This window comes from Micromesistius poutassou (genome assembly GCF_964030765.1).
Source record: "Micromesistius poutassou genome assembly, chromosome: 23".
Taxonomy (NCBI): domain Eukaryota; kingdom Metazoa; phylum Chordata; class Actinopteri; order Gadiformes; family Gadidae; genus Micromesistius; species Micromesistius poutassou.
Window position 1 is genome coordinate 1117739 of NC_140293.1, and position 16973 is coordinate 1134711.

Genomic DNA, 16973 nt, shown 5'->3' on the forward strand with positions numbered 1-16973 from the left:
GAGTCTTGTAGTTTGCGTACCCATCGCGCAACAAAGGACCCAATGTGTGTGGGTGTGTGTGTCGGCTGGGCGTGTCAAAGGGTTTTTGTGTGTGTGTGTGTGTGTGTGTGTGTGTGTGTGTGTGTGTGTGTGTGTGTGTGTGTGTGTGTGTGTGTGTGTGTGTGTGTGTGTGTGTGTGTGTGTGTGTGTGTGTGTGTGTGTGTGCGTGTGCGTGTGTGTGGAGAGGGGGCGGGGTGTAGATACCTGAGTTTCAGGTGTACCTGTTGGTTAATCATTCACTGCAGAGTAGACGCACAGCACTAAACTCACACACACGTTGAGACACACGAGTCCGGAGGAAGACATGCAGAGTAAGTCCAAATGCTTCTTTTATTTTCAGTTTTTCATTTTGGGATATTCTTTAATTGAAGGTCTTTCAACTTTAAATTTTAACCCCGATCAGTAATGTTTAGAGATTAAATCCCAGCCGATTTGTGTCAGAATAGGTTTGTTTTGTTGATAAAGTTTAGTAAACTATTATAAAGAGTTATAGATAGACATACATACAGATAAACCAACCTATGGATAGATGGGAACGAAAAAGCATACTGAATAACTGGGTTAACTTTTGGTCAAATCTCTCACTTTATGATGTTGAACCCTTGGCGATACACACATTTCAATATATATACAGTCTCATGAGAGCTGTTCAGACTGCATTGTACGGTATGTGTGGAACTGTTGGCCTTGTTTTGTTTTCTTTCAAATGTCACAAGACAAGCTACGTAGCTGTCCATCCTGAATGTTCACATACCAGACATTCATTCTCACACAGTGCTGAGAAAGAACAGAGAACTGAAAGCACTCCCTGGTTGGTGTGAGCCTGGTTTGTGCTAGTAGCAATGTGGTGTGTTGTGTTTTAAAGCTGAATGTTGTAAATATTACCGCTGTAGGCTAATTGTGGTCTCTGGTTGCATAACAATGGTCACATTTGAGAGATTTACCAACAGGGATTAGCAGAAAAACATATTCCATATTGCTATATCCATGAACCTACGTGCTGCGACCCAAATAAATCGACATAAGAAGAGATTAGGGGTGAAGGGACCAACCACCACCACCACCACCTCCACCCATCATCTCCTAAGCCCCATCTCTCCAGCTCCTCACCTCTTATCTCCATAACCTAAACTCCATAACCTCTCATCACCAAACCTCCATTCCTCCACCTCCTCTCACTTAATGTACACACTTATTGTATCGTATTTCGTGTCGTATTTAGTCATAGTACCTAGTTATGTAGCATCTTATCCTAGCTATCTTTGTTGTGTACGGGGAATGGGTTAACCTAGTGGATGTTGGTGCTTTGCACTTGGTTCTATGGGACATCATTATTGTACTGACAGTGATATATTGTTATTCACTTTCTTATGACAAATGCACTTTTGTAAGTCGCTTTGGATAAAAGCGACCGCTAAATGCCCTAAATGTAAATGTAAATGTAAATCTCCTCCTCTCCTCTCCTCACTTCATCCATCAGCTCCAGCCCATTAGGGGCATAGAACCCAGAACGTCTCCCCGTTGGTTCTTAACCCATCCCCCCCCGTGCTCTCTCTCTCTCTCTCTCTCTCTCCCTACCAGGCCCCGGCCGCAGCCCCGCGGGCCACCTCTCGGAGGACCAGTTCATGTGCTCCATCTGCCTGGAGGTGTTCGTGGAGCCCGTGTCCACGCCGTGCGGCCACAGCTTCTGCAAGGCCTGCCTGCAGGGCTACTGGGACCACAGCAAGAAGTCCCTGTGCCCCATGTGCAAGAAGAGCTACTCCAAACGGCCCGAGCTCAGCGTTAACCGCGTGCTGGCCGAGATCTCCACCCAGTTCCTGGGGCTGAACGTGGGCGGTGCTGGCGGCGGCGGCGGCGGCGGTGGTGGTGGTGATGGAGGGGGCGGGTCGCGGGGATCCACCCTGAATCTGAGCTCAGGCGTGGGGACGAGCGGGAGCCTGAGAGACGCGGGGTCTCCGGGGCGAGGAGGAGGAGGGCACGACACAAACGGGGACTTTGCCCGCGAGGGGGAGGTGCCGTGCGACGCCTGCATAGGGAGGAAGGTGAAGGCACTGAAGTCGTGTCTGAGCTGCCCGGGGTCGTACTGCGAGACCCACCTGCGCCACCACAAGAAGGTGGGTTGCTGCCGTCCGTTCCTTGTTGTTGTTTTTTGAAACACACCTATAGTCAAACCACTAACAACAATCACTACTGTCTCTGTAGCTTACAACACACCTATACTCTGAAAACCACCAGCAACAATCACTACAGTGAATCACTAAGTTTAGTAGGTTTAATTTCAGTTACAAGTCGTTAAGGAGCAAGGTTGGACAGTACAGAGACAAGTCAATAAGGAGTGGGTAGGGGTTTGACAGTACAGAGACGGGTCATTAAGGAGCAGGTAGGGGTTAGACAGTACAGAGACAGGTCATTAAGGAGCAGGTAGGGGTTAGACAGTACAGAGACAGGTCCTTAAGGAGCAGGTAGGGGTTAGACAGTACAGAGACAGGTCAATAAGGAGCAGGTAGGGGTTAGACAGTACAGAGACAGGTCCTTAAGGAGCAGGTAGGGGTTAGACAGTACAGAGAAATAATCTGGCAGAGAGACAGACCCAACGTATGAATCACAGATTGCAACCTTTAATCAGGGTCCATCCCCTTCAATCATGAGTAAATGATTAATTAGTTATTGATTAACTTGAAGAATGTTAGAACTCACACTTGAAAGGAAATAAACCTGTGTCCTGTGTCGGAGTGGGGCAGTTAAAGCCAGCTAGGTGGAGTCTGGCAGGGAACAATGCTACATCTTGCTTATCAATGCTTATCCCCAACTCACACAGACGTTTTAGATTTAACACATGCTACAAGTGATACCATCTCCAAAAATCCTGTTCCAACTATAACCATTAGCAGTATGTAAGTCGCCAGATAGAGATGGAATAGGTGGAAAAGATCAACATTCTGTTGTTTCTGTTCTCTTGGGTGTTGGAAAACCGGAGAATGTCGGTCTGTATGGCGTTCAAACACCCACATTTGTTGGCATATCTAGATATTGATTAGATTAGATAAGATGGGTAGGCCCCCATTCAGCTGGAACCGCAGCACACCTTATGAATACATAAGGCCTACTGACTACTAGTGATACAATAGAATAAAGTAAACACTTAAAAACTGTTAAAGAAGTCTGTTCTGTGTACAGTGTGTTAAACGTAGTCCACCCCAATCAATTTTGCTCTCTACTTTTTATCTATCTCTCTTTCTCTACATTTGTCTTTTTACTTTTTCTGTCTCTCTACATTTTCTGTCTCTACATCTCTATCCCTATGCATTTCTATCTCCCATATTTCTATCTTTCTTCATTTCTATCTTTCTCTACATTTCTATCTCTCATATTTCTGTCTCTTTCTTCATTTCTATCATCTCTACATTTCTGTCTCTCTCTCTCCACTCCTGTCTCTCTCTCTCCACTCCTGTCTCTCTCTCCACTCCTGTCTATCTCTCTCCCCTCCTGTCTGTCTCTCCCCGTCCGTCCGTCCGTCCAGGTGAAGACCATGTCCTCCCACCGGCTGGTGGAGCCCACCTTCCACTTGGAGGAGAAGATCTGCAAGAAGCACAAGCGCCTGACGGAGATGTACTGCCGCACCGACCACGCCTGCATCTGCCCCGCCTGCGCTGACACCGCCCACAAGACGCACGAGGTGGTGCCCGCCGACCGCGAGTTCAAGAAGCAGATGGTGAGGGGGCGGAGTCACGGCCGGGGTCAGGACAAGAGCATCCTCTGTTTATATTCAGGTCCTACAGAACCCTGCTTGTGTAGGAATCACACTTTAATGTGTTTTGCATCATGTTGGCCCTTTCGATACACTAGTTTACATCGGCGAAGGACAAATGTAAATAATTCCCCAAACCTAGACTGGAATGGAATATCCCTAACGGAGGTCTTGATGCAGAATACTTTTAATGAATCAATGACAAAAACATCTAATTGAAATGTTTTATGTTCTTAGTCCTATGGTTCCCCAGATGTGAGAAAGTGTCTCTCTCTGTCTCAATCTTTCACTCTTTCCCTCTCAAGCATCGACGTCTGTTATAGAGCTGGCTTTGATGTGAATTATAACCCGAATAGGCATGTTGCACATCAAAACCGAATAGATCGAGCACGAAAAGGAAGGATAAAGAAAATAATTGGAACATGACATTCTGTCAGCAAACCTCCAGGAATACCAGGCGTGACACTGATGTACAGGGTTGGCTATGAACTTAAGGGGCCCCCAAGGCAAGATTCCCACGCCCAGCCCACATTACCCCGTCCCACCCCACCCTGAAACAAAGGCTCCATTCAACAGGTTTCAAGTGTTGCATGATATCAAGACCCTTCAAAACACTCAACGCAAAAGGGGAGAACCAACACCGGGAATATGGGATCAAGAGAATACATATGTATGGCTGTGATTTACAACTTGTACAAACATTGTTTAGTTTCAACTTGCTTTGTTTCCAAAACACGGTAAAACCCGGGCTGCTCAGATAGGCCCACCTCATCTGATGTTTCAGTAGAGTGTCCAATATCAACGGGACTGCAAATCCAAATCTGTACGGGATGGAAGCACTACTCTCTTCAAGTGGGTATGAATCTGGGAAAATAAACATATTTGCTTCTTTTTTTTTTGCAGGCTAACTTATCAAAGAGAAGGTCAGAGGTCAAACATCTAATCAAAGAGAGGACCAAGAAGCTGGAAGACATCAAGCAGTCCATCAGGGTCATCAAGGTGAGGTCAAGGCTTAAACACAGTAGTTATGGGCTAAGCTAAGGCTAAGCTAACATAAGTTTCCAAAAACGGAGGCTGTGAATACTAATTGAATACTAATACTAATTGACTGAATACTAATTGTTATCCTGCTTTGAAGACACATCTGAGACGGGGGAGTGTCGCATGTGTGTGTTTGCATTTAAGCTTATCTGCAAGCCTTTACCAAAGATGACAGTCTTTAACGTGTGTGTGTGTGTGTGTGTGTGTGTGTGTGTGTGTGTGTGTGTGTGTGTGTGTGTGTGTGTGTGTGTGTGTGTGTGTGTGTGTGTGTGTGTGTGTGTGTGTGTGTGTGTGCGCGCGCGTGCTTTTGACAACCAAAACACAAACAACATTTTGTATTTACTCTTAATCTTCTTTCTATCTATCTATCGCATTACACACAATCCGGTGTAAGATGGATAAAGGTGTCATATTATGCAAATAATCTGGTAAATTATTGAAACAACTTAAATAAATATGTTATAAATTCAATAATAAAGGGATGATGTCGACTAGCCATTTCAAAATCTACCCATTAGTCACAAGAGAGTGCCAATAGTGGCCACTCTGACAAAAACACACCTATTTGAAATGGTGTGTAATGGCCAGTCGACATCACACCTAGTTAGGTGTTAGGTTGGTGGCCCTTAAACACTGTTGGACACAAAATACTTCCTCCTCTCCCTGGGCTGGGAGGGCGTCAGACCGGCTCTACCTGTTCCTCCAGTTCCACCAGTGGAACCATTCATTTGGTCACAAACACCTCCACGTACGAGGGATTCTGACGCTAACGTGTACAAAAAGGGGCGTGGGGTAGAGAGAGAGGTGACACGTAAACAAAAAGGAGAAAGACATGACATTACAATACTACAGTGCTACTGCGATATACTTGTGCAGTCCGTGGAGAACATTACAATAGTACTTTGTGGTGACACGGTCTAAGAGTGACAAAGTTAGCTTTATCCTAAGCAACTTTTCACATACATGTCATAAGTTGCTCAAGGCTTTTAGAATAGACTAAACATTGGGGATACAACCCAGACACCCGGGCTGGGAGTCAAACACGCTTACAACTATCACCCTGTTCAAAGATGCCAGATTGGTCAAAGTAGGCCACCTGGGATCATAATCCCGAATGATCTGAGGTGGCCGAATCTCAGACCATCCTTGGTGACCACGTCCCCTTCTAAAGTCTTAGTTATGGCTCCACGTCGACGCAACGACGGGGGGTTTACGGACCCTGACGCCTGACTTGCGCCTCCCAAAAATTGTAACCTTCCGTCGAGGCGACGCCGCAGCAAGGGGCCGCGATCGGTCCGCTCACTAAAACCCGACGCAGAACCAACAACAAGGTTCACGACTTGCGTCGGAGCGTCGGCGCGTGGTCCTTGTGTTGGATGTCGACGTGGCGGAACTAGACCTGAGCTTTAACTCGTTGCGGTCCGCAGGCCAACGCCCAGAAGGAGCTGGAGGAGAGCTGGCAGGTGTACGCCGAGCTCCAGCGGCTGGTGGAGCAGAGCCAGGCCGAGCTGGTGGAGCTCATCGCTTCCCGGCAGCGGGAGGCGGAGCGCCACGCCCAGGAGCTGGCCCGCGGCCTGGAGAACGAACTGAGCGTGCTCAGGAGGAGCAGCAGCGAGCTGGAGGCCTTCGCCCACACCCAGGACCGCATCGTCTTCCTCCAGGTAACGACGACGAGGGAGTGAACGGTTCAGATCAGATGGGCTCAAGTGTGTGCAAGGGGATGTGACGTGCCATACAAAGGCGATGACGGGTGGCGTTAGCTACGTGCTGCCTGCTGCTATGCCTGTAGTAGGATAATAGTGTGTGGTTGCTCTTTTATGCAACCGTCACCGAACCGCTAGCCACCATATCACAGGTCACCATACCACTAGTCACCATACCGCTAGCCACCATACCACTAGTCACCATACCACTAGTCACCATATCACAGGTCACCATACCGCTAGCCACCATACCGCTAGTCACCATACCGCTAGCCACCATACCGCTAGTCACCATACCGCTAGTCACCATACCACTAGCCACCATACCGCTAGCCACCATACCACTAGCCACCATACCGCTAGCCACCATACCACTAGCCACCATACCACTAGTCACCATACCGCTAGCCACCATACCACTAGCCACCATACCACTAGTCACCATACCGCTAGCCACCATACCACTAGCCACTATACCACAGGTCACCCATACCGCTAGTCACCATACCGCTAGTCACCATACCGCTAGCCACCATACCGCTAGTCACCATACCGCTAGCCACCATACCGCTAGTCACCATACCGCTAGCCACCGTACTGCTAGTCACCATACCGCTAGTCACCATACCGCTAGTCTCCATACCACAGGTCACCATACCGCTAGCCACCATACCGCTAGTCACCATACCGCTAGTCACCATACCGCTAGTCACCATACCGCTAGCCACCATACCGCTAGTCACCATACCACAGGTCACCATACCACTAGCCACCATACCGCTAGTCACCATACCGCTAGTCACCATACCGCTAGTCACCATACCGCTAGTCACCATACCGCTAGCCACCATACCGCTAGTCACCATACCGCTAGTCACCATACCGCTAGTCACCATACCGCTAGTCACCATACCGCTAGTCACCATACCGCTAGCCACCATACCGCTAGCCACCATACCGCTAGCCACCATACCGCTAGCCACCATACCACTAGCCACCATACCGCTAGTCACCATACCACTAGCCACCATACCGCTAGTCACCATACCGCTAGTCTCCATACCACAGGTCACCATACCGCTAGTCACCATACCACAGGTCACCCATACCGCTAGCCACCATACCGCTAGTCTCCATACCGCTAGCCACCATACCGCTAGTCACCATACCGCTAGTCTCCATACCACAGGTCACCCATACCACTAGTCACCATACTGCTAGCTTCCTTCCCAAAGTGTTAGTGTGTGACGTTCACTTAGCCTGATGCACTACATTAAGTGTGAGCAGTACAGTACAGTAAAGGTATCACCCCCCCCCCAGTCAGTGACCACTCAGTAACTCAACAGTAACTCATCACGCTACCGACGGTATTCTAACCTCCATGGGATCTGTGTGTCCAGAGTGTGGCAGGGCTGCCGGCGCCGCTGGAGCCGCTGGACTGGTCGACGGTCAGCGTGAATACGGACCTGTACCTGGGCACGGTCCGCTCCTCGGTGGGCGGACTCGTCGACAAGATCCAGGTGGAGCTCCAGAGGCTGTACGGGAAAGGTAGGCTGGCCTTCCTCCACGCTGCAATAGGCCCAGCAGTCACAGCGTAACGACAAGACCACGTAATGACAAGACCACAGAGACCTTTACTTGACCGGTGTTGTTGTCCCTCTCGGTTTCAGAGCTCAGGAAGCTGCAGAACTACGCAAGTGAGTAATTGAAAATCTTTCACATATATGTTCAAAGTTTAGTTGAGGGTTTGGTGTGACGGATGGTTAAGTCTTGATTTAAAAGTTTGAAATGGTTGAGGTTGGTGTGGTTAAAGGTGACGTATTACCAGGTGTGAGTGTGATTAGGCGTTTTGAAAATCTGCCTCTTCTGACATCACATGTGGGCGTGTCCAGCTAGATGTATGATGGATAGATAACCAACGTTTGCTGCAGTCCACTGGGTAGGCAGGTAGACTGATCTATCCAGCCCACATCTAGGTGGCCACGCCCACTCGTAATGACGAGGCTTATTTTCAAAACGGCTTGTAACGGCTGATCACACTCCCACCTGGTGGTATAATATGTCAACTTTAAGCCTTGATAGAAAGTTTGAAATGGTTGGGGTTGGCGCGGTTAAGGAATCCCAATGGCCGCAGTTCCCAATGCAACCCACAAGACTTGTTTCCCACTCTCTCTCCTCCACCAATCAGGCGAGGTGATCCTGGACCCGGGCAGCGCCCAGAAGAGCCTGGTGCTGGCCGAGGACGGCCGCCAGGTGCGCTACGACGAGCGGTCCAAGCCGTCGCAGGCGGAGAGCTCCAAGCGCTTCAACCCGGCGCTGTTCGTGCTGGCGCGCGAGGGCCTGGCGTCCGGGCGCCACTACTGGGAGGTGGAGGTGGGCCGCAAGACGGCGTGGACGCTGGGCGTGGCCCGCGGCTCCGCCCGACGCAAGGGCGACATCAACCTCAGCCCCGAGGGCGGGTTCTGGTGCCTGTGGCTGAAGAACGGCGAGATCAAGGCGCTGGCGTCCAGCCGGGTGCCGCTGACGACGGCGTCGACGCCGGCCAAGGTGGGCGTCTTCCTGGACCACGACGGCGGCCAGGTGTCCTTCTACGACGCGAAGAGCCGCCTGCACCTCTACACCTTCGTGGACACCTTCAGCGAGAGCCTCTACCCCATCTTCAGCCCCTGCCTCGCCTACGAGGGCAAGAACACGGCGCCCCTCGTGATCGCCCAGATCAAACCGAACTGAGGACGGAGAGGTGACCACCGAGGTAACCAAGGCAACCCATGAAGGAGGTCGAATTTGAACCGAGGTGAACCGACGCAGTCAAGTTTTCTACCGCGAAGCCAAAACTTTTATTAAATAACTGATTTTCTATTGTATATCATGTGTGACATGATATAAACTACTTAAGATATTGGCTACGTAACTGGACGTTTTAAAATCACTGCTTTGCTATGGTAACGAGACCAAAGAGAAATGTTTGAAGGTTTAGGACAGAGGGTTTAACGTATTTAGCTAGACATGCTAAGCTAATGGCCAGTAGAAGCTTGATTTAGGTGATATATCTTGGCACTGTTTCTGTAAATCTGTAATTACATAGGCTACTAAGTAATGTAGTAAGTAATGACTTATATTAACTTATTTACCTGTACAAGATAAATATGATTTTAAACGGGCTTGCTGGGTAGGAGCATTTTACACTAACACTTTACCGTAATTGTTTTTATTAAATGTTCATATCATATATTTTTTAATAAACACATTAATCAATAACCTTTGCCTCTTTGATGAGTTGGAAGACCCATAGGCTGATTAATCGGTTAGAACTTGCGATAGTATCCCCGCTTTCCCAGCTTTTATTGTGATTACATTTTTAGGACATTTTAATCAGAGCTGATAAGAGAGAGAGTTATGGCAACGGAAGTTAAAAATGCTTGATCATTACAAGGTTCTCCGGAGGGAACAACCAACGATCAATCAGTGACACCTGTGCCTTCCTACAGGTCTGGTTGGATCTGTGAGGAGGTTACACTTGAAATTACAATTAACGTGAAATCGTTATTCATCCAAAACATCATAACTCTTGGTTTCTTGGAGCCTCCCTCACTGGGACTCAAACCCAGCAGGCTTCATCAGTGCTCTCTGTTGCACCACGGTTGGTGGTGATACTTAAAGAAGAAACTACCATCTTTTGCACAAATATTTTTTTCTTCCCCAATCGCCACCAAACATAAGGTTAATTGGCTCACCCAAACAGCTGTAGATGACGTTATATGGGGAATTGAATCGTGGGGTCACCCAGCGGTGTTATCAGTGTTGAACGTTATTAACATGTTGAACGTTATTAACATTAACTTTATGACATAATCAGATTCTACTTGTTTTATATAACATAAGTTGAGTCGTGTGTAGTTATTTAAATGTGGAAATTATACATATTGGGCCTTTAAGAAGATAATAGCAAGGTCCAATTGGTTGGTTAATCCTGTGGTTACCCAGGCTGTGTAACTAAATCAAACAAGGTTTCCAATAGACCCATAACAAGTACACCAGGGTGAGTCATATATATTTGTGAACAAACAAAACCTAATCAAGCAACAAATTTGTTCTTTTGTCAACAGTATGGAGTCTGAGTTTATTCTGCTTGTATTGACCTCTGTTTAACTTGTGATCACAGCAGGGAGGAGGAGAGAGATAATGATTATGTTTATTGGAATCCTCTAAAGGGTTAAAGAAGCCCCCCCTGAGGGCCAGGGTATATTTGTATCTGGGGTGAAGGAAGGGGGTATATTTGTATATTTATAGGTGAGTGGGAGTGTGTGTGTGGTTGTGTATCAGTGTGTCAGTGTGTGTCTGTGTGCCAGTAGTGTCGTGTGTCAGTGTCCAGCAGAGAACTTGCAGCAGCTGCTCCCAGGTTGGTGTCTCTCTTTAAGTCCTTCTCTCCATTTTATTAGATTTTTCTTCCTCTTCTGCATCTCCTTCATTTTAAACACCTCCACGCATTTTACATATAAGCCTTTAATCAGTCCACACAATTTCAGTTATTCTTTTAGCTTGTTCTGGTTGGTTGAGACTTGCTTGAAAAGGGTTCTATGCGGTTTCTGCTTTTCTCTGCTCAGCCTATGTCAATGTCTCTCCCCCTCCCTCTCACCAATCAATATCTCTATCTTTTTCTATTTGAATTGTGTAAAGGTTTGAGGTCAGTATCGGCTCACGTTGTCACATAAAAATGTCAAAACAAGGGGACAGCTGGAGGTTGAAAGACATAAGAATGAGAAGAATGAGGACACGTTTTAGTAGGTTGGGTTGTCTGCCTGGCGAGCACGGTGATGTCAAGTCTTGAAAAGTCTTTAAAAGTTAGACTCTGTTTGGATTAAGGAAGAAATGGGCTGAAGTCCAGAAGCAGACTTTAATTTAGACCGTCACGAAAAGCCATGTTCTCTCACCATATATTTATAATCTGTCTCGCTCTGCCCAGCTCTCTCCCCCCCCCCCCCCCCCCACCCACTTGTCATTATATTCTAAAGCAATCGTTATTAGCGGGTATGCTAATCTTTCTAGCTTAACATATTTAGCCCGACAGCTAGCACAGCTACACCCCGACCGACTATCTATTTATAAAGCAGGAGCTAAACCTATTTTCTGTCTTTGGAGCAGTGAGCAAAACGTGAACAAGAAGAGAGAAGTTGTTTTAAAGTTATTAATAATCTTATAAGAAGACCTCAACAACATATCTTTATATACAAGTCATCATACAACTTAATATTTATAGTTAAATTATTATGAGACTATGGCCAATCAATGATGTGAATGTTACTGAATGACTATGGACAGGAACAGGTTTTGCTGTAGGCCTAACAGACCTTTTGTACCGTTATATCCCATAATAGTATTTTGACCCCAAAAAATATCCAAAACTGGACAGGAAGATATCCAATTTTCCCTTAAAGCTGAACTCAAGCGCTTAAACATTTAAGACAGGTAGACTTATAACGTTTAATCCAAGTGACCCACAATCCTTTGCAGCAGCACTCTTCAACCATTTCCAAAGTCTCCATTTAGGGTGATACTTTTATTACTTCTGTGATTAAGGGCTTTATAAAGTTGACTTCAAGGTGTCCCGCTCGGCTATTTTAAGTTTGTTTTGGGATTTGCATTATCCACTAAGAGATGGGTAAACTTTTTGGATATTTATTCATGGGAATAGTGTTGAAGGAGTTTCTCATAACATGCGTATGAAACAGCACTCTTATCGATACAATAACGGAGCGGGACAGTTCCCCTCAAACTTGATTTCAACTCAAAAAGTCAAAAAGTCCCACAATGCTTTGCACGTTGCAGCCATTAGCGCCGTGTCTTAACCCCCATCCCCCCCCCCTCAAAAAAACTGACGTCGACCTATCACAGCAGGTCCTCGATGCCGCTGCCTCCCCCGCAGGTGGCTAACTTGCTGCTGAGTATGACCCTGCCTCTCCGCTGCGCAGGAATGGCCGCCAACGCCACCTCCAGCAACGGCGGCGGCGGCGGCGGCAACGCAAACGCCGGCAACCTGTCGGAGGAGCAGGTGCACTGCTCCATCTGCCTGGACGTCTTCACCAACCCCGTGTCCATCCCCTGCGGACACAACTTCTGCCAGAGTTGCATCCTGGGATACTGGCGGACCAGCCCGTCCTACCAGTGTCCCATGTGCAAGAAGAGCTTCGCCAAGCGGCCCGACGTCAGCGTCAACACCGTCCTCCGGGAGATCGCCCAGCAGTTCAAGGAGATCCGCGTGAACAGCGCCGAGAAGAGGAGGTGCGAGGAGCAGGAGCAGCGGGAGGCGCGGGAGAAGGAGAAGGAGGAGGAGGAGCAGGAGGAGCAGGGGAAGGAGAAAAGGTGGGGGATGGAGCGGAGGAATAAGGGGGGGGACGAGGAGGAGCTCCTGCAGGAGGACAAGAGGCAGCAGCTCCTGGTGGAGCTGAAGGAGCGGCAGGAGGAGGGGCGGAGGAGGCGCGAGGAGAAGGAGAGGAAGCCCTCGGCGGGACTCCAGGACGAACTGCCGCCCCTGGTGCCGCCCTCCCCCTCTGGCGCGAAGGCCTCTCCCTCGCCGCCGCCCTCGCCGGGAGTCGACGGCGCGGCCGTGTCCCGGGCCACGCCCGAACGCCCCCCTCGCACGCCGGCGCACGCCAAGACCTCCTCGACCCCGCCTTCGCCCAGAGCGCCGGCTCTTCTTCTTCCTCTTCCTCCTCCTCCTCCGACCCCGACCCCGCCCACCCCGTCGCCCACCACCACCACCCCCGTCTTCGCGCCCTGGGCGGCGGAGGAGGTGCTCTGCGACGTGTGCCTGGGCGACGACCGCCCCGCCGCCGACAAGTCGTGCCTGGTGTGCCTGACGTCGTACTGCGGCGAGCACCTGCGCTCGCACACGGCGCGCTTCACCAAGCACAAGCTCATCGAGCCCGTGGCGAACATGGCGGCGCGCATGTGCCCCAAGCACGAGCGCCTCCTGGAGCTCTTCTGCAAGAAGGAGCAGATGTGCGTGTGCGTGCTGTGCACCGAGACGGACCACCGCTCGCACTACACCGTGCCGGTGGAGCGCGAGTGGATGGACAAAAAGGTGAGGTGGGGGGGGGGGGGGGAACACGCCATTGGTTGTTTTTTTCTGATTTTGATTAGTTTTGTTTTGAGTTATGTTTTAGTTACAGTAAAATACTTATTATTAATTGGGCCGAATGTCTCTTCTGGGATTAATGAATGTTGGTGGAATCCCCTTGCAGGCGCAGCTGAAGAGGGCCGAGTTGGACGTGCAACAGATGATCCACGAGAGGCAGCAGAAAGTGGAGGAGATCAAGAAATCGGTTGAACACTATAAAGTTAGTCCCCACCAAAGTTCCAACATATTGTTTTTTGGTTATCTACTACAAGTCAAAAGTATTTTTTTATGTGATTCCTTGGTGGACTTTATGACTAGACTAAATGTAAAATAAATGTTCATAACCTAATTATTCAGTCAAATCTGGATATAACGATCAAAACGCACCGATCAAAACAGACAATCGCCTCAACAACCGACAACATCAATAAATGAAATGCATCGGATCGGTTAATCTGATAAAACCTTTGGCAGGCGAGCGCGGCCCGGGAAGTGGAGGAGTGCGGGGCGGTGTTCGCGGAGCTGGTGCGTGTGATCCAGCGGGCGCAGGCGGAGCTGGAGCGGAGCGTGGAGGAGGGGCGCGGCCAGGCGGAGCGGCGCGCCCAGGGCCTGGTGGCCGCGCTGGAGCTGGAGATCGCGGAGCTCCAGCGCCGCAACGCCGACCTGGAGAGCCTGGGCCGCACCGACCACATCCACTTCCTGCAGGTGAGGTCACGTGACCCGTTGGTGTGTTTGAAGTTTCCCATTATTTCAAATCCTGGATTTAATAGGGGCGGGCACCCAACCCCCTCCCCACCTGGACACGCCCCTGGTCAAAAGTGTAGCGTGTTCAAATGACAGCCCACACACACACACACACACACACACACACACACACACACACACACACACACTCACTTAAACATTTAATCTAATATCTATTTAAAAGCATAAATACATAAACAACCATATTACATCAAATGTACTTGTCCAAGGTTGATCTAAAGGAAGGACTTTCTAGATGCTTGCCAGTTACCATATAGTTATGATCTGAAGCCTCAAATAATAAGATGAAAAGTAAACTTTAATAAATCAGTACACACAAGGAATAACAAAGCATGTACATTGGGTCTTGAATTCTCGGAAAGAGTTTCCAATTTCCTTTCATGCTCTATTTGTTCTGTTCTGTACTCCTCTGCTCCATTCTGTTGACATTGACTGATACTTGTAATGAAAGGAGATATAAATAACGTTTTTGCTCTCTAGAGTTTCCCAGCATTCAGTGCGTCTCCGATCGTGAAGGACTGGTCTGGTACCAGCGTTCCCACGGATGCCAGCATCGGAACCATCCGCAGGGCGGTTGCTAAGCTACAGACCGTGCTCGACGCAGAGATAGACAAGCTGGCAGACAGCGGTACGACTGCCTGTCTATCTGCGTGTCTGTCTGTCTGTATCATTCAGTTGACCATGACATTGATAATTCCTCTGTTGGGAGAATAATAAGCCTGTCTTTTTCTGTAGAGATCAAGAAGCTGGGGAAATACACAGGTGAGGTCCTCAAAACATTCATCTCTTACGGTGTTTCTTAAAGGTGACATATTATTGCACCAGGTGTGAGTGTGATAAGCCCTTTCAAGCCGTTTTGAAAATCTGCCTCTTCTGACATCACAGACGGCTAATCACACTCACACCTGGTGGCATAATATGTCACCTTTAAACGTTTAGCACTTCAGTTTTCTTTTAATCAAGTCATCTTCATATCGACATTTATTGACTTGGCTCATTTTAAATGTTTATCACTTCAGCTGTGTGTCCCTGTTTGTCACGACAAGCGCTCTCAATAAAGTTTGAGTTATCGACGGCACAACCTCAAGTTCTACCCTCTCTTGTGACCCCCCCCCGCCCCCCCCCCCCACCCCCCGCCCCCCCCCCGCCAGCCGACCTGACCCTCGACCCCGACACGGCCAACCCCTGGCTGCAGCTGTCCCAGGACCGTCGGCAGGTGCGCCACCTGGGGGCGTGGCAGGACCTGCCCGACAACCCGCGGCGCTTCGACACCGTGGTCATCGTGCTGGGCCGCGAGGGCTTCGCCGCCGGGCGCCACTACTGGGAGGTGGCGGTGGGCGAGAAGGACGACTGGTACCTGGGCGTGGCCCGCTCCTCCGTCAAGAGGAAGGGCCGCATCGCCGTCAGCGTCGCCCAGGGCTACTGGGCGCTGGCCATGAAGAAGGGCCAGGAGTACCGCGCCTCCACCGTCCCGCCCTCCCCGGTGACCGTGGAAACGCGGCCCAAGCGCGTGGGCGTGTACGTGGACTGCGAGGAGGGCCAGGTGTCCTTCTACGACGCCAAGGCCCGCAAGCACATTTACACCTTCTGGGATGCGTTCAGGGAGAAGGTGTACCCCTTCTTTTACCTGTACTGCAGCGACAAGGCCTCTGACACCATGGTGATCTCCCCCGCCGGCCACAAGGGGGCGCTCAAACACGCCTGAGGTACCAGGACCCGGGTTACCGTGGTGAGCTCCCCCGCCGGCCACAAGGGGGCGCTCAAACACGCCTGAGGTACCAGGACCCGGGCCACGGAAAGAACTGGATGGAAAGATATCGATTTTACGTTTCTTAACGTGTTGTTGTTCAAATGTACTTGAAAGAATGTTTCTGATCTTATTCAATAGTGTAAAGTTGTGATGGTGAGATTTTTTTTCTTAGGCATACCAAAACCGATTAAATTTTCATCTATTTAAGTCTTTTTATTTATACCAACTTATATCTCATTGTGTATTTTGGACTATTCTTTTTCAAAATGTTGCCATATATGTAATTTCGAACAATAAATCTCACTTCGGAGAGAGTTCATTGTCATTTTGGAAAACACTCTGGAAAACACTGGATTAGCAACTCTCTGCAGTTTGATCCGCGATCCATTCAAAAGGAAGTACAAGTACCATCTAGTCTTTCTGCCCTGTGGCAGTAGCAGATTTTCCTGTAATACTTTCAGACAAACAAGTGATGTTATAATATGGGTTGCTTCTCCCTCCTGTGTCTATACAGGTTATATAGAAACATCCATTTCAAGATGGGGGACTTGAGCAGTTAAGGAAAATGTGTTTTCCTTTAAATAAAAATATCATTGCCTAATATAAAGTTGTGTTTAATTTGTTCACATATCTCACGTCCTCTCCTCCCTCCACCGCTTCCAATTCATGCCAGGTTTGAATTGCTGGTGCTAGTATAACTTAACCCACCTATAAAATCATACACTCCTTGATAAGACTTTTTTTTTTCTTGCCCTTTTGGGGGGGGGGGGGGGGGGGGGGGGCAGTTAGGGGTTGTCATAAATATATTGC

At 49.0% G+C, this 16973-nt stretch overlaps 2 protein-coding genes across 3 annotated transcripts; both read left to right on the forward strand.

Moving 5' to 3' along the window:
- The first annotated feature begins 310 nt into the window (after nucleotides 1-310).
- On the forward strand, nucleotides 311-9687 carry btr12 (bloodthirsty-related gene family, member 12). The gene is made up of 8 exons (XM_084487290.1): nucleotides 311-350; nucleotides 1621-2153; nucleotides 3560-3751; nucleotides 4691-4786; nucleotides 6256-6489; nucleotides 7932-8079; nucleotides 8202-8228; nucleotides 8720-9687. Exons 1-8 carry the CDS (start codon nucleotides 344-346, stop codon nucleotides 9259-9261), a joined length of 1779 nt encoding a protein of 592 aa, XP_084343416.1. The 5' UTR covers nucleotides 311-343; the 3' UTR covers nucleotides 9262-9687.
- Nucleotides 9688-10861: 1174 nt separating this feature from the next.
- LOC311368481 (E3 ubiquitin-protein ligase TRIM39) lies at nucleotides 10862-16764 on the forward strand. 2 transcript variants are annotated; one of them, XM_084487287.1, is made up of 7 exons: nucleotides 10862-10930; nucleotides 12501-13612; nucleotides 13773-13868; nucleotides 14123-14353; nucleotides 14894-15041; nucleotides 15149-15175; nucleotides 15565-16764. In XM_084487287.1, exons 2-7 carry the CDS (start codon nucleotides 12503-12505, stop codon nucleotides 16116-16118), a joined length of 2166 nt encoding a protein of 721 aa, XP_084343413.1. In that variant the 5' UTR covers nucleotides 10862-10930; nucleotides 12501-12502; the 3' UTR covers nucleotides 16119-16764. The 2 variants fall into 2 exon arrangements, with proteins under 2 accessions (XP_084343413.1, XP_084343412.1); XM_084487286.1 differs by having other exon boundaries at nucleotides 10898-10930; nucleotides 12424-13612.
- The last annotated feature ends 209 nt before the right edge of the window (nucleotides 16765-16973 follow it).